Below are 27257 nucleotides of genomic sequence, written 5' to 3' on the forward strand. Positions count from 1 at the left end.
CTCCCATTCTTTCTACTCACAAAGGGTTTGATCCAAAGATCAGTGAAGTCAATGGAAAGACTTTTACTGATTTTAGTGGCATTTATGTCAGGTCCCTATAACATTGGTCCTCTTTCTTTCTTTGTCGGGAGGTTATCAGAAGAGTTAATGCAAAAGTGTTCTATTTTACCATCTGCAACAGTCTTCTTATATCTCATCTCTGTTTTTTATCAGATTTTATCCCCAAACATATGTTCTTCCTTGCTCATCATTCTCTATTTTTCTTTGCCTCTCACTAATGGCCTTATGAATGCTTTGTTTTAATTAATCACACAATAAGTGAGATCCTTACCCTGCTCTGCTCCTTTTTCACTAAGTTCAAGGGCCCTAAAAGCCCAAGTTCTGATTTGGGAATGATTCCCCCAATGCACGGACTGCAGAAGACAACTCCAGGCTAACCTCCAAGCTCTCCCTTGCAAGCCCTGGCATAGCAGGCAGGGTGGGGCTACAGTATACAGTGTTGTAAAGATTCTAGTCAGTTCTTCTGCCACCCCTAGGACAGCCTGGGAGGCTGCTGTAATTTAGCTCCTAAATACTGTCTAAATTATGCCAGCAGCTTCCCAGGGATGAGATTATGCAAAGATAATTTAAAACCACCTTAACTCCCGCTCTCCCTCTAAGAAGCATAGCACAGAATCTTACCCAGTGCCTTTACACAACTGTTTTGGAAAGCAACTGTATTCTCTATCTTGTGTTTAATTCTATTAAGCATTTTTGGAATACAGTTTGTATTAAATATACTGCATTGAACTCTTACTTGGTTCCATATATTTCTCCCTTCCACCCCCTCCCATATTGTGGCTCTCGAGATATTAAAGCTAATCAGAATGAGATCAGGTGTAGTTCTAAGGCATGGAGGAGGCTTCACCTTTTGCTGAAAGAAGGAAGGATTTTCCTAGAGAGTACAGCTGATCTTCCAATTAAGGTACAAGACAGGTGATGTGGATTCTATTTCTGAATCTGCCACAGCCTTTCTATGGGAGGTTGGGCAAGTTTTTTTAAAATGCCTATACCTCAGTTTCCTCTACTGTAATAATGCTTCCTTACATCATAGGCTATGTTTTGAGGTTTTATTCATACATGTTTCTAAAACACTGTGAGAGCTTCAGAAGCAAAGAGCTATATAAGTGCAAATTATTGTTATGAAAGAGGACTCTATTGCCAAGTTTTGTGTCTTAAGTTAGCCCTTCATGCACTGTCTGTGCTGTGTAATTTAAGTAGCTCTTTAGATCACTCTGGGAAATAAATTACTTCATCTGAACTCCTCCTTGGGTTCCGACAGGCCTGTCTAAATAGGAAATTATGATAAAATACGTAGGCATTACTAATAAAACTTTATAGGAGTTTAAATATGGCAGGTTCTTGAGAAGCTTATATAGTTGTCAGTATATGTCTTGGACAAAAAAGTATCTCCTGAAGTTTAAAAAGACGAAAACAGTTGCTGCATGGAGCAAAACTGATAGAATTACATTGCAAATATTAGTATAAATATATTCTCCACCATGGAAAATAAAGTTAGTAAGAGATGACCAGCTAAATAGATGTGTATTGGAAATAGTTCCATTCCTCTACTGCACATTCTTTATAAATCTCATTGCCATGAAATTTCTATATATGGTACTCCTAACAGTACATTAACTTCAATGTTTAATCCTTTTGGTGGAAGGTATGCATGTTTTTGTTTATATAGAAGCTAGTTATATTACTTTTGTTAGACATGTCCGATTAGGATCTGCCAAGAAGATTATAGGGTAGTTCCCATGTGCATACTAAATTTTTGCTTTATAACATTTCGGATTTATATTATTTCCATAAGTTTTCAACTTTATTCAACTCTTTGTTTCAAGTCTTCCCAACAAATTTTAGTTGTCATTGTTCAAGTCTTTTTTATAATATATTTCATCAGAGTTTAAAATAAATGCAGACAGCAACAGTGTTAGACCAAACATGCCAAGCGGATAACACATGGTTTGAATGACAGACACACCCCATTAAGTGTGGTTCAAGTTGAAATCCTTGCATAGTTATTGTAGAATACTCTGATACAAATCTCCATCTTTAAAACAGCTTCTTGATTTTAAATGGATTCTTTGGGGGCTATATCCTTCCATTGATACAGGCATGTAACTCCCATTAGTATTAAACAGACTTACTGGAACCAGAGGTTCAAATCCTGGCAGGGTCATATTGACTTTTCATCCTACTGAAGGCAAATAAAGGAGTCCCATTTCATTTATGATGGGGAGAGAAGGGAAACGGCAGGAGGTGGAGGTGTCTTTTGGCTAAGACCTTAAATGTCATTATCCTGTCTGCACTATTATGAATGTTGAACATCTTATAACTCTTTGTTAAAGGGATTTGGTCCAGAGTTTCTGGCAACAATTCCTTCTTCCTCACTCCTGCTTGGAAGTGTTCTGTATCCCAGTTTGCACATAGAGATGTCTGCATTTTAGTCATGCATTATGTACTATAGTAAATACTGGGATTCTTCAAGTATACTATAGAGATGTATGTTGCTATTATTTGTTATGTTAAAGAAAAATTAAGGTGGCAGTTAAAAAAAAAATTTCACCAATGGCATTAACTCAGCCTCTTTGTACATACAGAATTTTTTTGTGCTAAAGGCGGTGTATAAATTTCTGGAGTGTTTTTTTTTTTAATTATTACTAATCCATAGTAGCCTATGCATGTTTATACTGCTATTGTTTGCTTGTTCAACAACGATCCAGTCTTTGGGTGGGTTAGAGTGCTCCCAGTCCCCTGGTATGTTGAGCTGGCTGGCTTGATAGCACCGTACAATATTTGGAACAGCTAGTCCATCCTGTTTAATGGGTCTGTATAAAGCGTCTGCACTCACTCAGTCTTTTCTTATTCTGTATAAATTCTAAAAACATTCTCTGTATTCCTGCTAGAGGATTATCTGGGGTGATTACAGAAAGATTTTGAAACAAGAAAAATGTCCTTGGCAAAGTGTTCATTTTGACTGTGGCTATTCTTCCCAACCAAAAAATTACATACTTTCCCCAACACTCCAGATCTGTTTTCAATTGATGAAGTAGTGGTTTGACATTTAAATCATAGAGCTCTTCTAGGTTGTTTGATATTTGAATTCCCAGATATCTTATAGAATTTGTTGCTCATTTGTACCCATTAACTGGTTGGCTTCTGGCTTGGGTGCCCGCTTGCAGCAAAACCAAGCACCACAGCAAGCCCGCCTCATTTTACATCCTCTAATAGACCCCTCGCCATCTAGCTCACTTAGTATTAGTCTTTTGTCCTGACCTTAGCCCTATGGCTGGATTATTGATACTTCTTTCCTCTTTCAGGGTACTGAAGAGTTCAATGATTCAGGAGACCTGTAGCACTAGCTGAGTGGCATATAGTCCCTGTTCCCTTTATGTGTGGTCCACTTGTTCAAGGCCTTAAGAAAATTCTCTTGCTGGGTTTGGTACGGGAACCCACGCCCACCCATTCTCTGGTACCAGGCCAAGACCCTGTATAAAGTCATTGGTGCAGTCTCCCCCTAACCCTTTAATGTGTCCCTGGCCTGCTACCTACCATGCTTGCCCTGCAGGCTGTTCCTCTGATTCAGTCCTCTAATTGTCTCCTCCAAGATCCTGGTTTTCTGGGTGGTTACTCACAGCCAGTTACTACTGAGAGTCTCTGCTCTTGGTGTTTCCTCAGCTTCTCTGGCACACACTAGGCTATAGTCCAAACTGTCCTTATAATTTTCCTCCTTAAGGCAGGAGTTTCCTCCACGATAGGCCATCTGTGGTTCAGGCCAGCTGCAGAGTTTTAACCAGCTGAGCCCCTTTTTCAAATTCATTCTCCAGCTTGGAACCTTCTTCTGATGATGTCTGTATTGCTATGAGGGAAGACGCAGCGTATATGCTGGTCCCCTTCCCAAAGCTCATCCCAATTGGTTGGGAGAAGGGAGCCTTGCCCCATTCACTCTGCAAGGTTCCTAGTCCCAGGGCCTTAAAGATACAGTAGCAGGATTCCTTCCAAGCACAACTTATTCCCAGGACCAGTTCATCTCTCCCCCATACCCTCAGCCTTTGTACATAAGCTTACTTACAGACTCTTAAAGGGGCCATGCCCCTTATCATCCTAAAGTTATGAGCTGACTACTAGGTCCCATTCCCCTTAAAGGAGCAAGTCACCCTGTCTCATTAGACAACAGTTTTCTGGGGGAATTACTTATCAGAGTCTGGTAAATTTATAGCTAGATTTGGCATAATTTACTTTAAATCCAGATGCTTTCCCAAAGCGATTGATTTCTTTAGATACTAATTTTAGGGAAATATTTGGTACAGATTAAAATAATATTACATCATCTGCATATAAATCTATTTTCTGATGGGAAAAGTGATTTTTTTCTCCCCCATTCACTTATTAGTCAAACACAGATGATGGTATCTTGCTTCAACTTTGTATTCCCATATATACAAATACCATGTTCAGGCTGTGCAGGACTGGCTCTAGGCACCAGCAAAGCAAGCATGTGCTTGGGGTGGCACAATTCCAGGGGTGGCATTCCGGCCAGCCCTTTTTTTTTTTTCTTGCTTGGGCAATTGCGCTCTCGGAGCTTTGGATGGCAATTTTTTTGCTTGGGGCGGCAAAAAACCTAGAGCCAGCCCTGAGGCTATGGCCAAGCATAAAAAAATTCAACCCAGAAGGTGAAGTTCAGGAAAGATATGAACATGTGGAAAGAGAGGTGTGACAAAGTGGGGATTTTCTCTTCTTATGTTGTATGTGAGTCTATGCACATCTTACTGTTGAGCCTGTCAAGGTTCCTCCCCCACTCTGAACTCTAGGGTACAGATGTGGGGACCTGCATGAAAAACCTCCTAAGCTTATCTTTACCAGCTTAGGTCAAAACTTCCCCAAGGTACAAAATATTCCACCTTTTTGTCCTTGGATTGGCCGCTACCACCACCAAACAAATACTGGTTACTGAGGAAGAGCTGTTTGGACACGTCTTTCCCCCCAAAATACTTCCCAAAACCTTGCACCCCACTTCCTGGACAAGGTTTGGTAAAAAGCCTCACCAATTTGCCTAGGTGACTACAGACCCAGACCCTTGGATCTTAAGAACAATGAACAATCCTCCCAACACTTGCACCCCCCCTTTCCAGGGAAATGTTGGATAAAAAGCCTCACCAATTTGCATAGGTGACCACAGACCCAAACCCTTGGATCTGAGAACAATGAAAAAGCATTCAGTTTTCTTACAAAAAGACTTTTAATAGAAATAGAAGTAAATAGAAATAAAAAAAAAATCCCCCCTGTAAAGTCAGGATGGTAGATACCTTACAGGGTAATTAGATTCAAAACATAGAGAACCCCTCTAGGCAAAAACCTTAAGTTACAAAAAAGATACACAGACAGAAATAGTTATTCTATTCAGCACAACTCTTTTCTCAGCCATTTAAAGAAATCATAATCTAACATGTACCTAGCTAGATTACTTACTAAAAGTTCTAAGGCTTCATTCCTGGTCTATCCCCGGCAAAGACAGAATATAGACAGACACACAGACCCTTTGTTTCTCTCCCTCCTCCCAGCTTTTGAAAGTATCTTGTCTCCTCATTGGTCATTTTGGTCAGGTGCCAGCGAGGTTACCTTTAGCTTCTTAACCCTTTACAGGTGAGAGGAGATTTCCTCTGGCCAGGAGGGATTTTAAAGGGGTTTACCCTTCCCTTTATATTTATGACAGAGCCTATGTGAGTTTTATTGTTTTGCGTGGATACTGTGTGTGCCTCAGTTTCCCTGTGTGCTGCACCAATACCTCAGTGGTGGGAATAGGGGTGTGTGACTTTGGCTGAGACCTCTGGGGCAGGTGAGGCTGCTCCAGCTGCCTGCATGTGTGCTATGACCGGTGCCCTTCGTAACCTGAGACCTAGGAGGGGGATGCAACCTGGTGATGACCAGGTGACTCTTTGCCCAGGAAGCAAGAGAAGGCGAAGGAGCAACGGGGGTGTCGGAGGTTGGGTCGCTGGAAGCTGGCAGTCTGCTTGGGGTGACTGGAAGAGGTGGAGTCCAGGGCTTCTGGCCTGACTTGGCTGAAAGTCACTGATTTCTGTGCTAACTAGTTCTATTCTACACTGTGTTCCTGTTGAATAATAAACCTTCTGTTTTACTGGCTGGCTGAGAGTCACGTCTGACTGCGGAGCTGGGGTGCAGAGCTCTCTGGCTTCCCCAGGAGCTCCATCCAGGTGGACTTGCTGCGGGAAGTGCATGGTGTGGAAGGGGATGCTGAATTCTTTGAGGTCAGATCCAGGAAGGTCGAAGCTGTGTAAGCTTCTTGCCCTGGCGACAGTATGCTCAGAGAGAGGAGGCACGCTCCCCCAGAGTCCTGACTGGATTCATATGGAGTAGTTCCAAGGATTGCCCGGTGACTCCGTGACCAGAGGGTTACAGTGGAAACCTTTTTACAACATTAACTAGGGCCTCACCAGCAGCAACTAAAACCACTGAGGGTTTAGTTGTCAGAGTCTTCACTCAGTCATGAAGGGAGTAAAGGGATAAGGCCAGGTTTCCTTGGTCTTGCTCAGATTGTGATTCTTGATGTAATGGGAGAACAGGAGCAACTTGCCCAATAGTTCTGGCTGTGACCAAAGAGAGGACGCAGAGGGGAATAGAGTGAGAGGAGCCCTAACTTTGCCCCCACTCCACACACAGAGCTGGTCAGGTCCCAGGGAAGAATAAACTGCTGCACAAAAAGGGGTGAAGTAATATACTTCCCCTCCACTCTTGCCCCACCCTTTGGAGAGAAAGGAGGCAGTAGGGGACAGTTTGTGACTCTGAGTGACAATTTATTGTCTGATCTGCTGGATGGAGCAGCTGCTGCCTTCCCTTACTCAGGGCAGATTGTGAAGTCACAATTTAGCCCTGATAGACAATACACATCATTTCTGTAACTGCTGCTTGTTTCTGGTCTTGCCACTTAGTGAATGAAAGAGGGGCAAAAATGTAAAAGGAGCAATAGAAGGGAGTGTGAGTGGCAGAGGTATCCATAGAGTAGAGAGATCTTGCACAGAACTGCATGTTTACTAATTGCATAATTTTAATATACAAGAAATGATAATATTTAGCTATTTGGGACTAAATTAATTGCTGGTGTAATTCCATTAAAATCAATGGCATATCAGCAGGGATAAAGCTGACTTTTTTTTTCTGCAGTTGCTCTTTCACCTTAGTCTCTGTACAAAGTAATTTAAAATAGCTGTTCAGATTGTTCTGACTTCACGATTGGGAAGGGAAACAAGAAGGAAGACAGAGTGAACTGAAATTTATGGTTTCCTCTCACATATCTGTTCTCTCTGAGCCATATGCTTATGTGTATTGCATTGTGCATAGACAAGGGGAAAGTAATATAGTAAGACAAAGCAGATGAAAATGGACAAAATAATATGCTGTAGGTAAAACTTCAAGAGGAGAACCAGTAGCCAGCAGATCCACATACAATAAAAACCTTAACATTTCCAAAAACATGTCAAATATATTTATTTATTTAAAAAAACCCTGTTAGTTATAGCACTTCAGAGGGGAGATTTTCAAAGGCACAAATGGTAGTTAGTTGCTGACTTCCATTGACTCTTAAGGGAAGTCCTAATCCCACTGATGTCAGTGGGGTTAACCAGCTGCCCAATTTATTTTCATGCTGTTTGTTTACTTTTTGCATTTCTCCTTGGACAGTGAAAAAAGATTAGTTAGCTTTATTTCTGCACACATACCTATTCTTGTCAATTTCAGGGGCGGTTTAACTAAAATTTGAACAATAAATAGTAGGAATAGAGGAGGCTGTGGGCTAAATAAAAGTGGATGGAATAAGATGAGAGAGGAAGAAAATGTGGCATGACTTCCTCAAAAACATCACAAAACCCAAGAAAAAGCACATCAGAAAATGGACTCAAATCCAACAGCACTTAACTGCCACAGAAAGCAGCAACTATGGCCAGCTTTAGTTTGTGTGGATGTTCCCACGTGCAATGTCTTCTGTGTCTTCTTTGATATTTATCCATGGTTGCTTTTGCTGTCTTATGTGTGCATGCCATGTGTGCCCGAGGGAGCAGGGGAAATTCTGCTTTACCACCCAATTGATCTCTGACTGACAAATCCACATATTTAACTTCTCTTTGTTTGGCTGGACTTGTCACATGTTCTGATCACTTCCTGGCCACCACACCCATTAAAAGTTACTACAAACTTGCTTTCTTGGGCATGATAAATATTAGGTTGCAATTCTTGTTTTTTATTTTATTTTCTCCTGCACTTTGCCACTCATACAATTTTTTGGGAATGTCAGTTAGCTAGATATCTCAAGCTATTTTTCCCAAAGCTGTAGCCTACTTTGATACACCTTTACAAGGCTGGTCATGTTAGCTCTGTCATCTGGAGACCTCTCTCTGACTCCTGGGAGTAGACAACTTCTTATTCCTGTTTGACGTGGTCCGGAGACCGGAACAGATTTTCAAAAGTGCCCATCATTCACAACTGATGCCAGACTTTGAAAAGAGCTCAGGTCCCATTTAAGCACCAAAATAAGAGTAGGTCTGCACTGCAATAGAACACCTGTGGCTGGCCCAGATCAGCTGACTTGGGCTGGTGGGTCTTGGGCTGCAGGACTATAAAATTGCAATGTAGAGATTCAGGCTCTGTCTGGAGCCTAGGTTCTGTCACCCCACAATGGGGAAGACCCATTTGAAACTCTGGCTCTAATTGTGGGTGCTGAGCACTTAAAATCTGGCTGTGAGCTCCTTTGAAAATCTGGTTCTGTGTGTTCTTTAAGTTGTAGAGCTCCTGTATATTTGTCAATACACTTCTAGTTAGTTTTACCATCTCTCTTGTATATCGTTCCATGGTATCTAGACCTGTAACAGTCCTGACCCTGTACCCATCTAAGTTAGGAACAACAAAAATTATTTTTGTATTTCAGTTTTCTTGGTGAGAGAAACAAGATGATCCAATCATTAGGGCACTAGCCTAGGACTTGGGATGCAAGTTCCTGCTCTGCCATATCCTTCCTGTGGAACCTTGGGCAAGTCACATAGCCTCTTTGTGTCTCAGTTCCCCATCTGGAAAATGGGGATAAAGAGCACTCCCCTACAGCATAGGGGTTGTGTGAGGATAAATACACTAAAGACTGAGATACTTATGGTAATGGGGGCCATGGAAGTATCTAAGATTGATAACTTGCACTAAGATTGATAGGAGTCTTTCAGTACAATCAACAACTAATTATAGTGGGAATCACATTAAAAAGAGTATCTTAGTTATTTTTCAGAGTAGCAGCCGTGTTAGTCTGTATTCGCAAAAAGAATCCAATGAAGTGAGCTGTAGCTCACGAAAGCTTATGCTCAAATAAATTTGTTAGTCTCTAAGGTGCCACAAGTACTCCTTTTCTTTTTAGTTATTTTTATTTGGGGAAAGGAGGATTAAAACAGACAAACTCATTCTTCAGTGAAATCAGAGGAGTACCAAGGATGACTTTCGCCCTAAATGGAAATTTTTTTCCAGGTTGGGGCAGTTCAATTTTTTATTTGCCCTTATTAAAGAAGCTTGATCTTACACTGTTTTCAGTTTTGAGCATCAGCAAAGAATTCTTTGGTTGCATTGTTTGTAGTAATAACTGACATTGAGGAGATGGAATGAAGCTTTTCCCCCTTTTTCAATTTTTCTGGTTTTATGAGTGTCAGAGGGTTCAGATGGCAAAATACTACTCAGAGCTTCATAATCCAGATCACCTATGAATTATGGGGGCCAGCTCTGTCTCTTTGAACATTTTCTTGAGCATACTTTAAAAAATAATAAAAAGTTGTATTTGTTTTATTTTATTTTTTAGGAAGGGGAAATGCCAGAGATATAATGTGTTCACTTTTAAACATATCACTTATGATGACATGAATGCCTGTCAGCATCTGTTGGCTGCATGAGACTGACCAACATCTGTGGTCAGTGTGGTATATTTATGTAGGTGAAAGAAACATGGAGACAGTTGCCCTGTGTGTGCACTTGAAAGAGAGGGCAGAAGAGAGAGAGACGAGAGATTCCTGCAATTTTTTTTCTTTATTTCTTTTGTGCTAATTTACTAATTAGTGTAAGTGTGTGTGTGTGTGTGTAATATTTAATGTACACTATGTGTAATCTGCTATAAAATATGTAGTTATCTACAAAAATATATCATTATTACCACTTCTGTAAGAAAAATGCTTTCTAATTAACATAATTTTTCCAGTCTCGTATTTTGGTTGCTATTGAGAACTGTAATTTCCATGGGTTTCAGAGTAGCAGCTATGTTAGTCTGTATTCGCAAAAAGAAAAGGAGTACTTGTGGCACCTTAGAGACTATTTATGCTCAGATAAATTTGTTAGTCTCTAAGGTGCCACAAGTACTCCTTTTCTTTTTGTAATTTCTATGTCTCTTTAAAAAAATGTGGGAAACCTGCAAATTTGTTCTGAATAATAGGGACATTACATAGAGCATAGTTCACAGTGGGTGAAATGCACAAGGCCTATGTAGCATTCAAGTCCTATGCTGAGGACTTACGTGGCACTTAACTGGTACTTAGACCTTGTGCTTCCTCTGCACAGGGAAGAATTTCATCCATTTTGTTAACCTGAAGTTTGTAAAGTTAAAAATATTTCCATTTCCAATGTAGTAAGAAGGTCACATCTCTCTGAGTTTTACTACCACTAGTAGAGTCTTCTGAAAACTTTAACATAAAAGTAGAGTTTTGTTTTTGTATGTAGTGTATGTTTAAAATATATTAGTACATAATACTGCCATTGTATAAAGCTATAAAAATATAACTTTTATTTTGGAGGTCATACATGCTTAGTGGGGGTGGGAAAAGGTTGTGTTTAGGAACGAGGAGCCAAATTCATCTCTAGTGAAACTTCATTGATTTAGTTGAATTATGTGGCAGGTACTTGCCAACTGTTTAATGAAAACTACACGTGAAGAGCTAGGGGTTGATTCAGCAAAGCCTGAGGCATAGAAGCAATCCTTTCCTGTGCAAGTAGTCTCATTGCCTTCAGTGGGCCTAATTACATGAGCATAAATATTGGGCCCCTAACCAGGCATTGATTTATGTAGTAGATTTAGTGCATGAATTAGATTTTCTCTGGATTTTGGAAGTGATTATGGGATCATTGAAACTTTACGAACTGAAGCCCGAGCCACACCAGAGTTCATAAGCCTCCTTAAAACATAGTTAATATGGGATGTAGAAGTAATATGGTAAAAGGAATCTGTTCAATTTTTTATCAGATTCTCAGATAAGTATCCACCAACTAGCCCCACCTACTGCTTTAAACTGCTCCTATCAGGCACATTTTCAAACCATTTGGTCATTCAAATAAATCCATGCACAGATCTTTCGTAATCAAATAGCAAGAGAACAGTTTGGGACCATATGCTAAAGAACACAAGTGAATGCTCTAATACTTTAAATTAGTAGGGTGAGCAAACCCAGAAGAAATGTACCATTTTGTGCTTGCAGCACATATTTCTTGCTATACAGAGAAAGAATTTATACTGTGGTTTCTTATGCTTAGCTCTACCAACTGATTCTCCCTGAGCATGCAGCATGCTCATAAGTGGAATATTATGAAACCATGTCTTTGGAGTCAAAGAGACCTAGTTGTATATGCCTTTGAATGCAAATGTTTGTTGCATTAATTGGACAAGTTTCCCTGTTCTTCAGTTTCCTATGTGAGATGGGAATAATGATATTTCATTTAGGTTTCCATCAGAATCTGATCAATCGCTAAATTCAGAGTTATTTGGATACAGGATCTTGTTTCAGGCCAATATCCTAATTACTTTGCAAGGTGCTTTGAGATCCACAGATGAAAAGCACTGAATAAAGGCAAAGTATTTATTTATGTTATTATTTTATTTATTATTATGGGGACATGTGCATAATGAAAACGAGTTATACATGAAAGTAAATGCATTTGGATTTGCTGCTTCATAGTGTATATAACAAAGAAAGCTCATCTGTATAAGGATAAAATATAGGGGGATTTAGGTCTTACGTATAGGCTGTCAGTTGACTGGTTTAATTTAAATTGGGTTTAAAAATGATTTAGTTAAACCAGTGCAAATTCCTACGTAGACACTCTTCGTTTAAGAGTGACTTAGTTTAAACTGAATCTTAATCAATTTAAAGATTAAATTAAACCAAAATATTCTTGGTTTAAACTGAAATAAGAGTGTCTGCACAGCCTTTTGTACTGGTTTAACAAAATCAGTTTAAAACACAATTTTTAGTTAAACTGGTGCAATTTTCTTTAGCGGTACAGTAGTTCATTCTCAGTATTGACTGTCCCTTGATAAATTAATTGATAAATTCAGTAAATATATTATCCATAATTGCTCTTTACAGAACAGTCACTGCATCTAATTCTGTAAAGTGTAATCGTGGGGGGGAGGAGAATTGGTATGTGTGTGGAAAAATCAACTTCTCCTGCAGTTACCCATGGGAGGAGGTTCTGGGAAAAGAACTCTCTGCTAGGATGCATTTAGGAAATTTTTCTACATTGTTTTGTCTAACAGTCTTTGGACCAGATTCTGATCTAATTTACCCCAGAGTGACTTGACTGGCTTCAGAATCTGTCTCCATGTTATAAGCAAGATGGCCTTACTTGTAACAAGTGTGAGATCTGCCAGGGGACAGGAAAAGAGTTAAGGTTGCTTAGATAATGCTCGCTGCACATTTCCATACTTTAGAATCCTTTTATTTTTGAGAAAACTACAGTGTTCTCTTACTAGCTTTTTTCTTTTAAGTAACTGATAGGATAGTTACTTCAACTATTTTTAATTACTTATTTATGCATGGGAAAAAAAGATTTTTACAACAGAATGTAGTGGACAGTTTTGTTAAAGACATAGGAGAAAGAATAATCAAGCCTACCTTATTCTCCCATGACTATGTAAGCTCTACAGTACAAACAGGAGCAAAAAAGTGGGAAAATCTTATTCTTGTCCTTATATAAGTAGATATAAGTTGGAATGTTGTGTTGGAATCCTAAAGGCAGCAGCAGGGTGTGTGCTAGTACATAAAAACCAGCAAGGTGAAGTTTACTAATTAGAAAGTGAAATAGACCAATCTAGTTACTTTTCCTGTCCAAGCTGTGTGGCCTGACAACATTTAACATAAAATGTTAACAATAAATTTGATTTTAACATTATAATTTAATCAGAGTTGTTGTTAGTAATAATAATTCCTTTAAAATAAGATTTTTTTTATAATAAATATACATTTTCAGAGCAGACTAGAGAATCTGGATACTTAGCTTCCTTTAAAATTAATGGAAATTACGTAAATCCCAACATTACTTTGAAAATCTCAAGAATGATTTTTTCATCTGGACAGGGCCCCTTAAATTGTGTCTCAGGCATACTGGCTGTGTAGGTTGCCTTTGGTGCTAAAAGTTTCCTGAGGATGGCTGGAGGTGGAAACAGATTCAATGTAGTCCTGGCATTACTGTCCCCAATTCAAGAAAGCATCCCTGTTCAGAAAAGTGCCTAACTGCTTTCATGAATCAAGGCCTTTTTGCCTAATGATGATCTGGTGTTAGCATTAACTAAGCAATGACCAGAGAGGAAATTATGACTATTCCAGTCTCTTTCCTTTTTCATTATGAGGTGCCACAGAAATCTTCAGTTTCGGACTGAAAAACTCAGAGGAAAGAAACTGGCCACAAAGACATAAAGGACTATGTTGCTGTGTTTGTCTTTGTTTATGGTAAGTAGAAAATTTTGGACAAAATAATATTTTTTGAAAGAAATGTACATTCAAGGCCTGATTCTGAGAGGCACTGAAATCAATGCGAGTTGTGTGTGCTGAGCACTACTCAGCATCAGGCCATTACACACAATACCTATAACAAAGAATAATAATATTTGTAAGATCTTATATATTTATAGCCTCAATTATTTGATGAGATTTCAACATTCCAACTTTTATTTATTCCAACAAATCAAATACATATCTAGAAATACTATTTCAGTTGCAAATAATATATCAGGCCTCTAGATTTTATATTATGGAATGAACAAGTCCCTACTCTATTTTCTGCATTATCATTAGGGAATGATTTCTTCATGTTGAAGACCTCTTTGTATGTGCAAAACAAAGAAATTTGAGAAAGCAAAAAAAAAAAAGTTTAAATTGTGCTCAAAATATTTAGCACTAACTGTAATAAATTACGGTTTGTGTCTTGCAGCTTTAAGGGAACAAATCCTGCCCCTCATGGGTAAAATTCGACGATTTATTTTTAACATTTCAACTAAAGAGTATCCGCTGTGCTTTCAAGGCAGGATCACGTTCTCGGGGTACTCTCATCTTCTCATGTGTGTTACAGCGCTAATGAGGCTGGACGTTTCCTTGGAAAGAGTAATGGTTTGTGATCACTTGACACGGGCTGGAAGTGAAAAAGCTGCTCTTTCTGCTGCTAGGGAAAGGGAGGCAAGTCCCATCAAGCGGTGTATTGTTTCTTCCCTCACGTTTTCCTTTTCAAACCCTTTTTTGGTATCTTGAAGAATACTGGAGCTTTTCCCTACGGGACGCGCTTGCTGCATGGCCTAAATGTGCCTAGTCCTCTGCAAATATTATATTGCCCACTTAATTCATTCCTTAATTGCGGCCTCTTGTTCCCCTAACAGCCCTTACCTCAGGCTCAGCTCTCCCAGCAGCGACTGTTTTGCCAAACGCAGACTCCTGGCCGGTTCGCGGCAGAGCCGGAGATCGGACTGCACCTGAGCCAGCAGTCCCTGAACTGAGCAGGAAAAGCCCCTCCCGAGGGTCCGGCTCTCCTCCCCCTCCTGGCATTTGCTGGGTTGCCAGCAGAGGGGGCAGCAGCGCAGGGCTTTCCCGTCCCCTCGGCGCCGCGCGTGAGCCGCGGGCTGTGCACGCCCCCCGTCCCCTGTGTGAGACTCTCCCCAGTGACGCTGGGATGCCGGAGGCGGCGGCGGCGAGGCTCGCTGCTCGCTCAGTCCGGGGCGGCCCGTTACAGTGAGCGCTGGCTGGAGCCCGGGCGCCCCCGCCCCCGCCTGCTGGGCACTGGGCCGCCGCTGGAGGAACCGCGAGCCGGAGCAGACGCGAGCTGCGCGGCGCTGAAGCGAGGAGGTGAAATCCCCCCAGCCCCAGGCTGTCACCGGGCGCAGCGAGCTCCGGGCAGCGCCTCCGCTTCCAGCCGCGGCGTGGAAAAGCCCCGGCCGCCTCTGCGAGGGGGCAGCGGCCGCGGGGACCGGAGCGGCTGAACCACAAAGGGCTCTTTGTGCGGCGGCCGGGCGCCCGCCTCCCTCGCAGGAGAAGCAGAACCGGAGGGAGCCCCGCGGGCAGCATGGTCCGCACCGGGGCGGCCAGGGGGGCACCAGCGCAGCGGCGGGGCGCGGCGAGCTCCGTGCTCGCCCTGCTGGCGGCTTCCTCGCTCTTGCTCCTCTATGCGGCAGGTAAGAGGCTCTGGGACACCCTTACAGGGCTGGTGGGAGGGAAGGGCTATTTCAACCGTGGGTGCCCCCCCCCAGCTGGTTGGGCACGGTCGTTATTCGCTGGCTGCCCCCTTGCCCACCCGGCCGGAGGGAGGATGCTACTTTTTTGTGGTGGTGGGGGTGGGGGGGTGTTCTTGGTTGAAGACTAGCTGTGCAAAGCCTGCCCGCCTTCCTTCCGAGCCGGGGCTGGCGGAGCCCGTTTGTTTGTTGTTGTCTTCGGGGGCCCAATAGAAACCTGATGTTACATTTTGTGCAGGACAGGCCCGGAGCTGGGGCGGGGGGAGGTGACTGCTGAGAAAAAGCTTTTGAAGCTTCCCCTTCCCGTGATCCATCACCGTCTCTTCTTCCTCACCCCCAGCTGCTCCTGCAGCTGAGCCGCTTAATGGGTTTCAGCCGTGGGTGCCCCGGCCTGAAGTTTGTTGGTTTTTTTTGGGGGGGGCAGCAAAGAAGAGGAGGGGGGATGTTTGTTGCAGTCAGAGGCCCTGATGGGGAGCTCAGGGGGGTCCTTCCCCCCCCACCCCCCAAGTGGCTATAATAATGTGTTGTTACTTGGGCTGTTGAGTGTTGCCAGAGTCTCGATGGGGGTGGGGATTAAGGTGGGGGGGGGGAAGCACCGGTGCTTGGCATTGATGGAGGCTTAATTGAGTCTCTTTTTGTGTGTGTGTTTTGGAGGGTCCCATTTCCTGTGTGTACCTGGCTGAGCTGCCGCAGAGAGCCGAGGGGGCAGCCCTGGGGATCAGGAAGCGTCCGGACTCGGTTCACCAAGCACTGCGATTGTTTGGAGAGCTGAATAAACTGGCCCTTTTAACATCTGACCTCGCACCGTGGCGGACTGGCTGCGGCTGCTGAAACGTTGCCAGTTTGTCCGGCATCTCCCTGGTCCAACAACGCCAGGATTTATAGCGAGCTCTGGGAGCGTGTGGGGCGGGGGAGCTGCTCTGGTGTAAGCGTTACAGTGCCTGTAAGAGAAGCTCCATCCATGGACTGCGTGTTTCATGCCCAGCTAAGCTGTGTGGCCCTCCCCTTGAAGCAGGCAGGGAGAGGGTTAACGTTTCCTTTCCCCTAGGTTGTGGAGTGGGAACTGGCGATGGGAGCTGCTGCTGGGTTCAGTCCGACACTCTTTGATCTCTCTCAAAACAGTTCTCTGGAAAAGTGCCCCCCCCCCCCAGCTGATAAACTTTGCTCCCTAAACCCCTTCCCGGAGGCGTTTTGCCCAGTGATCCTGGGGAGGAGATGACACCGAGTCGTCATGTGCATTTCAGGTTTGTAACCGGTCCGTCCTGGGTCAACTTTGCGACGGAATGGTTTGGCTGATAACTAGTGACTCTTCATTACTTTTTAAGAGGCTTTAACTTAGTTGCCCTGACGTGCATGAGGAACCCGACGATGTCTGTAAGGAATAACAGTGATGCTGCAGATTGGAGGGGATTTGTTAATCAGTTGCATGTTTGAAAGGGTTTTTCTTTCCTTTGTTGGTTTCGTAATCCACTTACCTCTCCCCGGGAGGTGACAGATGTCTATATTTCCTGTTGGTCAGCTCTGGGCTCCTCGGTCGTGCCATTTGCTGCATTAGCATGGAGGGAGGGGGGGAGGCACGAGAAAGCTGGAGGGTTTTGGAGGAGGCGGTGGGGTAGGAGGGGAGCATCACCTCAGAGACTTGGGGTCAGTTCCCGTTGCGCGTCTTTTCTTGAGGCTTTTATTGCTCCCTTTGAAGGGCCTGGGGGCAGCGCTAGCAGATTGCAGCGCCCTGCACTGCTGCCCTGGCTTCCCTGCAGGGAACTTCAGCCACAGCTTCGGTGTACATCGGAGCCGAAATTTCACAAGCAGCAAGCTCCTAGCGGTGCGGGGTGTGAGCCGGGGGCAGATGTTCAGTGGGTGCCTTTAAAAGCCTCCCGGAGTCTGGGCTGTGGAGATGGCGATCTTTCGGTGTATGCTGTCGTTCCAGCTCGAATGCCAGATACCATCCCCCTCCCCCACCATTTTCTTCCAATTTCTCAAAACAGCTGGATCTGTTTTTAGGGACCAACATGAAGGATTTGCACAGGATTTCCAGAAAGTTTTACTCTACCCTTCTCTGCAAGACAGGACGCCTCCCTCCCCTTTCAACAAAGAGTCTCTAGGCAAAGTCCTAAACTGCCTTATATGCTTAGTTTGATTTTGGTGAGATGATTTCTGTACTCTTGTAAAACTCTTGAGGGCTTCGGCAGTGAAATCATAGATGAATGGCACCGTAACTAAACAATATAATCCAAACATTTGGCTGCCTGTTACACAAATCTGCATATTCATTGATTATCTGACATTCCCGGCTCACTCCTTCCCTTCATGTGCTGGCAGAAGAAACCTCCCCTCCCCCTCCCTTGCGGATGTCTTTGATGGGTGACCCCTTAAGTATTATTCGCAGTGTAGTCACACAACGTTTGCTAGTGACACAGCTCTGCATAATTGACTGCAAAAACAAAGACATGCCAAACAGTTCTCTACATCTCCTGTGAGCAGCAGTTGTCTCTACTGGGAATTAGTAGGGGAATGTCTTTTTTGTGGGGACAAAAGCACTGAGTGGAAGACAAAATATTCTAAGGAAACCCGGTTGGGTGATATAAACTGTGCATGCACAATCTTAATTTTGTTGTTGTCTGAGATTCTATTGACAATACTAGTTTTATTTCTGTAGTTGCCTTTGTAGGCAATATGACTTGGTTGTGGTGGAATGGTCCTAAAAATAGAATAAATCAAAAAATGCAATTAAAAAAAATGTTGGGAGATTTTTTCCCTCTATTTATTTTTCCTAGAGCTAGGCTGGCTGAAACGTACATTGATCTGAAAATATTAGCATGCATGTGGTAGAACTCCTATTATTATACAGAATTCGTATCTGCATCCGATCCTCAGAATCCGCAGATTTGCAGGGCTCTAAAAATGTTGTTTATTTAATGTTAGGTGCAAGACCTGCACATTTTAATGACCCTATAGCAACCATTTATGTACCTTAGAAAGGATGCAGGACATTGGTGCAAGATTTTTTTCCTGTTAATAACATTCCTACTTGTAGAGAAATCAAAACTGAAATGTGTTTATGATTTTATGAATACTGCACTTTATAAAATTGTAGATGCTACTAATGAAGAGAACACATTTCTTTGAGTACGGTATTAAAGTTATTATTATAGTGCAGATTACATCTAAATGCCTTTAAATATATTACTAGATGTAGTAAAAACCTTGCATTTCTAAAGTTGCATTGGATTTATCTACCAACCCCTTCCTTCCCCCTTGACTTTAATAAATGGGATTTAGCCAGAGACTTCCCATGAAAGTCAATGTAGATTATTTGGCTAATTCCCATGCAGCTCTGAAAATGGAGGAATCTTAATACAGTTAGTAATACATTTCACTAAGCTTTTTTCCACATACAAGACACAAATCTTTTTTGTTATAATTACAATGCCAGTTGTATAGCAATTCAGTTTGTCTTTGAGTCAAAAGGTAAATGAAGTTTCCACTGAAACTTTTTTCCCCTGGAGTGTCTTGATTTTGTTAATAGCAATTCCATCACAAATGCTTTTCTCCATAATCTCTTTCTGCTGTAAATAGCACAGAAATGCAACTTCGTGGGGAGAAAAAGGCAGATTGACAGGCTGGGTGAATTAATCCTATTTAGTGAGCTTTCAGTTGTTTGCAGGAAAGCTGATCTCTTTTTAAATTCACTGCACTTTTGGGCAAGGTGTTAATAGTACTGAGTATTGTCATTTGTATGGAAATGTACTTGTTCATTAATTACGAGACTAGCAGCTTTAGCAACAAATACTGGTTGGAATGAAATTAAAAAGGAAAGGGTCTTGTTGCAAGATGTATTGAATCTCCATTGATAGTTATGAGTTCTAAATAAAGATTTGTTAGTGTCTTTTTCAGACAGTATCTTCAGAGAACCTCTATTGTCAAGTGAAATGTTGTATTCGGTTAAAATGATAGGTAGATGCATTTAGCTTCTGTATATATTGGAAACAACTTCGCAGTCAGTAGTCAAGTTCTTTTTTTCAGAGTCCCCTTTTCATAGTTCGTACATTGTCTGCCCAGCAGTCGTGTCAAATAAAGCGAACCACCTTTGTTATGCATCAGCTCAGTATGTTTATAGAAGTGCGGTGTGGTGTTTCTCTTAACAGGGAAGAAATGCTGCTTACAATATTTCATTTAGTTTGTAATGTTCTTGTAACTAGGCTCCCTGTGTGAAGGATGGCTTGCTATTTAGGCTTGTTTATTCTCTCTGGAGCTGTTGCTTTGTAAAGGAAGTTTGTCACTAGGCTCAGCATGTCTGGAAAGTAGGCAAGTGCTCAAGTCTTCTAATCCAGTGACTACAAAGTAGTTAAAGCTTCAAAGAAAAGGAACAACAGGATTTTGCTGCACTGACAGAAGATGCATTGTTTGTTAATCCTGTTTTTTATTGTTACTAATACTGCAGGCTCCTGCAGCATAGTTATTTGGGACAAATAACAATTTAACTTAAATGATTCTTTCCTCTAAAGATGTGAATAGTTTGAAGTCAAATGTCCCTTACCAATTTACTTTTGTACAAGCCTTTTGAGCTGTTGGCTCAATATTAGTTCTGTTGCAAAAAGCATTCTAGAAAATAGTTCTCTTCAATGATGTTTCCGTTTCAAAATGAAATCAAAACAGTTTGGACAGATACAATTAGCTTATTATTCATTATCTGCACAAAAGTCAATAAGATGATCATATCTATCAATTCCTAGTACGTTTTTTCTGTTTCTTCTAGTTTGCCGATTTGGAAATTATGAATCCAAGAAGGGGGAAACAAACTTTCACTTTTGTGTTGTGAGTACAAACTGTGTTTTGGTACCCAGCTTATTTAGAACTGTTACAAGTGGCCAAGAGAGAACAATGTAAGTAATTCTTGAAAACTTTAAAAGGTAAATTAAAGGCCCAAATTTAGGAATTGACAGCTTGATTCAGAGCATTCAGTGGTTCATTTAGCCTAGTATCCCCTCTCTGACATCACAGGAAGGTGCAGGAAACTCTGTAGTGGACAGTTATGGAAAAACTGCCCATAGAAAGAGATTTTTTCTTATCCCAGGTGAGTTTCTGTCTCTTCTAAAAAGTTTTATTCTGTCTAATAAAACTGTGGAGGTTCTCATACATATAAATGTCTACTGCCGCATGTAAATGAATACCACTAAATTTTTAGGTGTGATATGTTGTGGAAGTGAGTTCCGCAGGTCAATTATAGATTGTGTAAAAAACATTTCCTCTTATTTTTAAATCTGTTTCCTTATTAATTGAAATTAGTGTCCCCTTGTTCTTGTATTAGGAAAGGCTGAACAGGTGCAACTGGTTTACTTTCTCTATACCATTCACTACGTTTGTCTCCTCTCTAAACTAAGTCGTTGCAATCTTTTTCATATTCTGTGTGGAAATCCTTCCATTTCACTAATCATTCTGGCCAATTGTGTTTAGACTCCTTTTGCTTTCATATCTTTTTTGAGATGGGGTCGCCTCCAGACCTATAGATAATATTCCAAGTGAGAGCGAGCCATTGGTTTATATAACGGTATTATAATATTTTCATTATTTTCTATCCCATTCTTTATACATACCAGTGTTTTGTTGCCTTTGTTTTTAATTGAGCTATCTACAGCAAGGTTCAGCTCGTTTTCCTAGTGGTTACAGTTAATGTAGAACCTAGCAGCAATTGATTCCAATTGACTCATACTGGGTATTCTAGTTCTAGAGGGGAGGGCCAGTGCACATAATTATTAGAAATAGATTACACCATGACTACCTGTAAAGGACATTAATTTAACCATTGTCTTATTCTGTATTAAATGCAGACTGCAAAAAGTAAAGTAGCATTCTGAATCCCTTTAGGCATTATATTATTCTTTTTCCCTGATATGGTCATATTTTGCATTACATATGATGTGAGGTTTTTATTACATAGGTGACTACTTCAGTATTATCAAGGTCATACTGCGTTGCCAAGGAGTTGCTTTTGCGTTATTTTGGTTTGCTAGGGGATCCTAATTTTTTGAGTGGATATGCTTTCCATGCCTTAAAATCCTTGGACTAAATCCACAAAGCATTTAGATGTCTGTTGTTGTTTTAGGTGCCTAAGTTCAATAGTTAGATGCTCGGATTCTGCCTGACCCTGTTGGTGCCAAAATTCCCATGGTGCCTGAGTTTCTGTCAATAGGCATGCATACAGCTGCTTAAATCCTGATGCCCAATGCCTATCTTATGCCTTAAGCCCCAGTGGGAGTCCCAGACTAGGTTCAGAGCACACCTACCAGATCAGGCCCTGCATAAAGCACAACCAGAGGAGGTGGCATCACATGTCCTCCCAAGTCATTAGAATACTTTCCCACAATGCAGGAAAACCTGGGTTCAGATCCCCATTCTGCCTGATTTGGATCAGGTACTTGAATCCAGGTCTTCCACTTCTTAGCTGACTGGCCTATAGAGTATTTTGCAGCAGAGCTCTCTCCTGTTAAGCAGTTCTACTTTGTACAAAATAATGAAATATTCTGGGGGTGGGAGGGAATAGAGACAGCATCTATATTCCAGTATTTAGGGAACTCTCCTAGGACATGGGAGAGTCAGGTTCAAGTCCTTGCCCCAATGAAAATTCAAGTATTTTAAACAAAGTGAGAAAGTTTCAACAGGAGATTCCATTAGAGTGGTGGCAGGGCACCTAAAGTTGGACATTGCAGTGCTGAGCCTAAGTCCCTTTGTATCCACGGACCGAGTCCTTTGGGCTTGCCTGTTCCTAGATTTGGTAGTACCCAATCATCAATTAAGGTTGTATTCTTTGAAACCAGCCACTGAAAGATATTACCAGTTGTAATCAATTATACAGACATTCAATAGACAGGCAGTCAATGAAAGTACTGATGACAAACAAGGTCTTAAGGACCTAAAAAAGAGCTTCATGTAAGCTTTTCTCTCTCACCAACAGGGTTTTGTGGGTTGTGTGTTTTTTGTTTTTGTTTTTGTTTTTTGCATTCCTCTGCTATATGGCACATGATTTGCCAGCTGGGATCATTTGGCCATATCTCATCTAATCAGTTCACTGCCATTGCACAAACTTTGGGCATTGGTGGCGTTGGGCCTCTCCTGTTTTCTGCCTGTAGCACACAGTTAAGTCCCCTGGGGACTGAAATGCTTTAGTCTAACTAAAGTCTTTGTGGCTTAATATAAAGTACCTGGATAAAATTTCATGTCCTGCAACATAGTGGAAGTCAGACTAGATGACTTAGTGGTCTTAATATTAATCGGTGTTATTCTCTCCTATTGGAAAAAACTCACTGAGAAACTTGGGGAGACCTATGAACCCCACTGAACTTAGATTTCTGGCTTCCAATTGCTCTGACTGTTAAAAACTTCTTCTCCGAATATCTATAGCCTAAACATTTCTTCCACCACTTTAGGTCACTGCTCCTTGTCCTGTTTAAAATTGTTTTAGGCGGTTCATTAACAGCTCATCTGGTAAGTATTATTTCAGGATGAAGAGGCTTCTTTAACTGATTTTCCTTGCTTTTGCCAGCTTAATGCCTTAACGTTATTTTTCTATACTTTTGTGTATTTAACTAGAATGACTTTACTTTGTTGTATGAAGAAAAGATAAATTCAGTCACGGTTCTGCTACAAGTTAGTCTTCACACTCAATTAATTCAAACTAACTTTTCAACACAACATACGTAACTGTCCAACTGAATCGTAAACTGAACTATACGGATAATATTTTATTTTAACATTGTAAAGATCATACAATATAGCATTTTTGTTTAGAGTGATTGGAGTACCATGTAACTTAGAGTAAAAGATATTAAAAATTTTTAAACTCACATTTCTTCCCCAGGAGAAACAGTTACAAGTGTAATTGCATAGAGATATCAATATTGTTTGTACTAGCCAAATACACTTCTTCTCTTAAATTTTATTATAAAGAAAAATAAATTTCTATCACAACATAAACTACAACCTAGGACATTTAAATAAGGTTACTATATGGGGAGAATCTCAGAAAATTATTTTGCTGACTCACCTGACAGCCAGACCAGGTGGGTTTCATTAGCACCAAGTCAGATGTAGAAAAGGGATTGAGTGTTTTTCAGAGGATTAGGGACCCAGGGACAAAGAAAGAGAGGTTCAGAAGAGAGAACTTTAGGAACAATCTAACTCCAGAAAAAGCTTAGGCTAAGGTTCATATTTTCTTGTTTTAAGTTAACAATAAAGACACATGTGAGGAAAGGGGTAAATATAGACCAAGACCTTTTGTATTATGTATATACTTGGTAGCAAGATGGGAACAGCATCTGTTTACATATATCTGCATCTGTAAGATATTAATCTATTAATAATTCAACATATGCACACACCAGAGCTATGCATATCCACACATTAAAATGATCAACCATTAAGAAGTATGCAAACAAAAGAGAGACAGTGCGAACTCTCCCTTTGTTCTTCAACTCTCTCTCATCCCTGAAAATGCTTCAGTAATACAAAAATATGTCCACAAAATGTATAAAGCAACATTAATCCAAATCAGAGTATCAAAGAATCCTACTGTCTGAAATAAGGTAACATAATACTGCACATCAGGACTTGGTTCAAATATCTAGAATTTCTTGATCTATACTGTTTAGTGTATGAAATAAGGAGTTTGACTTTATTTGCTAAGAAATTTTAAGAATTGATGAAAGTTAATGCACGTGGAAATACCATTTCCTTATTATTATGTCTGTTAGACTAGTTTTTCCATGATCAATACAAATTCTGCCTTGCTGCATTTTTAAACTAGATACTTCCTTCCTCTTCCAGCCGTCAACACTTGCACATCTGGCTGCCACCAGTAAATTGTTTCATTAATTTGTTTTTCTAAAATATATACTTTCTCATTTGGGACGTGCAAATATAATATCGGTGGCTCAAGAGGGAGGTCATGACCTGTAATCTCTTTAAGATGTATAACTGTTTGCTTCTAAAATTTTACTACCTTTGGGCATTCCCACCAAATATGTAGAGAATTTCCTGCATCACCCCCAACACCTATTAGACTTTCTCTCCTGTAAATTTAGTCTAGTTGGCATGAGATCCCAGTAGTACACAATTTTAAAATAATTTACCCTTATGGTAGTTCTGTGTCCGTGAAAGGATATGCCAATCAGAAGTTCCCTTTTTATTTTCCGATATGGCCCTATCAGTAGTATTTTCAGTACTTTAATAAATGTGCATTTCCTAACTGAGATCCAGAGAATTCCATTAAATACACTTCTAGAATTTCTCCTCTAGAATTTCTTTTTTTAAAATGTTTTAAATTTGTAATTTCCCAACATTATTCTTCCATTTGAGCTGTAAGGTAATTTTGATTCATTTGAGAGGTTAAGAAAGATCACAGTTTCTCTTGTCTGTATCCCTATACCTTAAATATCTTCCAGTGGACTGTCATCAAAGGAAAAAAAAATTTTTTTTTCAACCAAATGGATGGTGGATTTAATATCTCTAGTCCCTTTAATTGTTTATATTGAAGGGTCACTTATTTATACTCAAGAAACATTTGCTTTAGGCTATTTCTACACTACAATCTGAAGTCGACCTATGCTGGGTGCACTTACAGCCACCCCATTAATTACTGCTGTGCCTGATGTCGTCACTACCCTCCTTCTGTCGGTGGTATGCGTCCTTACCAGGAGTGCTTCCACCAACTGAAGAGGGGCAGTGTGGGGGACTGAGAGCCCAGCTGGGAGCTGTGGCCATGGCTAGAGGTAGCAGCAAACAGCTGGGAGCTGCAGGGAGTGCTGCTGTTTTTGCTGGGCTAGAGAGAGGTTGGTAGTGCGCTGCAGTGAGGCTGGCCCGTAGCAAGCAGACCGCTCGTAAACCTACCAGCAGCAAAACGCCCTGCAAGCAGCTCACCACTAAGGCTGCCCTGAAAAGTGCCCCCACCACGGGTGGGGTGAAGAAGCCCCATTGCTACTGCCCCAGCACCATGGCCCTGCGGGAAATTCACCAAGCTGCTGATCTGCAAGCTGCCCTTCCAGCGCCTGATACGGGAGGTTGCCCAGGACTTCAAGACTGATCTGCCAGCCGTCATGGCCCTGCAGGAGACGGGCAAGGCCTATCTGGTGGGGCTCTTCGAGGACACCAACCTGTGCACCATCTATGCCAAGAGAGTCACCATCATGCCCAAGGACATCCAGCTGGCGCGCCACATCTGCGGGGAGAGAGCCTAGAGCACCCCCCTCGGAGCCCGCCGGCTCCCAAAACAAGCCTCTCCTCATGGAGCTAAAACAGTGGCCCCTCCCTGCAGCAGCTGTTTGCCACTGCCTGTCCAGGTGGAGCTAACACTTGGGAGCTGTATGGAGGGGTTGCTGAGGGTACGGGGGGGGCATGCCTGGGATGTGTGACTCAAACTGTTGGGGGGAGATGAATCTTTAAATTGTTCCCCCAGCTCTCAGTAAGCCAGTTGTCTTTGGCAGAAGCCCCTAGCCCCACCACCCTGCTGCATGGTAGAAACCCCAAGCTCCCCCCTCTCCCAGTCTGGTAGGTGCGGGAGGGGGGAGCTCCACGAACTGCACTTTAACTGTAAAAGAGCCGCATGTGGTTTGCGAGCCATAGTTTCGCCACCCATGTTTTAGTATGTTGGCATATCAGGGGAGTTATGTCAGTAGGAGAAGCATTTCAGTGTGTACACCTCCACTGTTTTGTCAACAAAACCTGACTTTTGTCAACAAAACTGTGTAGTGTAGACAAGGCCTTAGATGCTCTACAGGTTACAAGTAATAATCTCTTATCTGTGTGGTTCTAATTTATAACCTCTCTTACTAACAAAACTTGAGAACTTGAATTGGGACTTTCAAATAAATTTTAGAATAAAATTCACATACTCTCTTTTATCTTGTTCCTAAAACAACCTGAGAGAGAGATAATATTTTTGCATGTGCCATATATTTTCTAATTGCTTGGGCTTGATTTTATTACAGACCTTTTCAGGATATTCTCACCGCTGATTGCCACTTAGGATTCAAATGTCTGCAAATCTTATGCTCCTGAGCTCCATCCATAATGTCCATATAGGACATCATTGGCCTCCAAGTGTCCTGTCTGGAGGCATACTTCTAGGTAATTGTTGGTTAAAGACAAATGCTCAAAAGCACTTCTTCTTTTACCAGAATGAGGAAGGTAATGAACCTCAAAAACCCCCTTGGATTGTAAACTCCAGCAAATGCTGCTTAGCTCAGTTTTAGGACCTACATCCTAAGCCTTGCATCACAGTAGGTAAAAATGAATGAACATTTTTAAACTGAATGTGTCAGGTAGGAGAGTCTTCTGCCATAATTATTTTTATGACATAAAAATGATATATGGACTAGAGATAAAAATTATGTGCTACTGGGATCTCATGCCAACTAGAGGAAGTTTATACCTTCCTACTAAAACATTAATTTTTTATTTTAAATATAGTTAAGCAGTTGGAATATATATTAGGATAAAACTGATTTCAAAGTATCAAGGAAGAAGGTGTGTCTATTCAAAATTACCCCATAAGTATTAGGACAGTGTGTTGAAAGAAGTGATGTAGACCATACATCATTTTGAAGAGATGTTTTAAAATAAAGCTGAAGAAGAAAAAAATCTTTTGACAAGCCAAAAACATACTAACCTTGTGGGGAATACCTTTACTGGGGAACAGGAAATA

General features: G+C 41.4%; 1 protein-coding gene and 1 pseudogene across 1 annotated transcript in view; both read left to right on the forward strand.

The window, feature by feature from the left end:
- Positions 1-15068: 15068 nt before the first annotated feature.
- The window catches only part of ROR2 (receptor tyrosine kinase like orphan receptor 2), a 253722-nt gene continuing 241533 nt past the window's right edge, over positions 15069-27257 (forward strand). Inside the window, exon 1 of the mRNA XM_074954047.1 lies at positions 15069-15505. Within this exon, the coding sequence (XP_074810148.1) occupies positions 15397-15505 (109 nt within the window). The 5' untranslated portion in view covers positions 15069-15396. The remainder of the gene's footprint in view (positions 15506-27257) is intronic.
- On the forward strand, positions 16794-25791 carry LOC141987897 (histone H3-like; annotated as a pseudogene).

The sequence above is a fragment of the Natator depressus genome, chromosome 5 (assembly GCF_965152275.1).
Source record: "Natator depressus isolate rNatDep1 chromosome 5, rNatDep2.hap1, whole genome shotgun sequence".
NCBI lineage: Eukaryota > Metazoa > Chordata > Testudines > Cheloniidae > Natator > Natator depressus.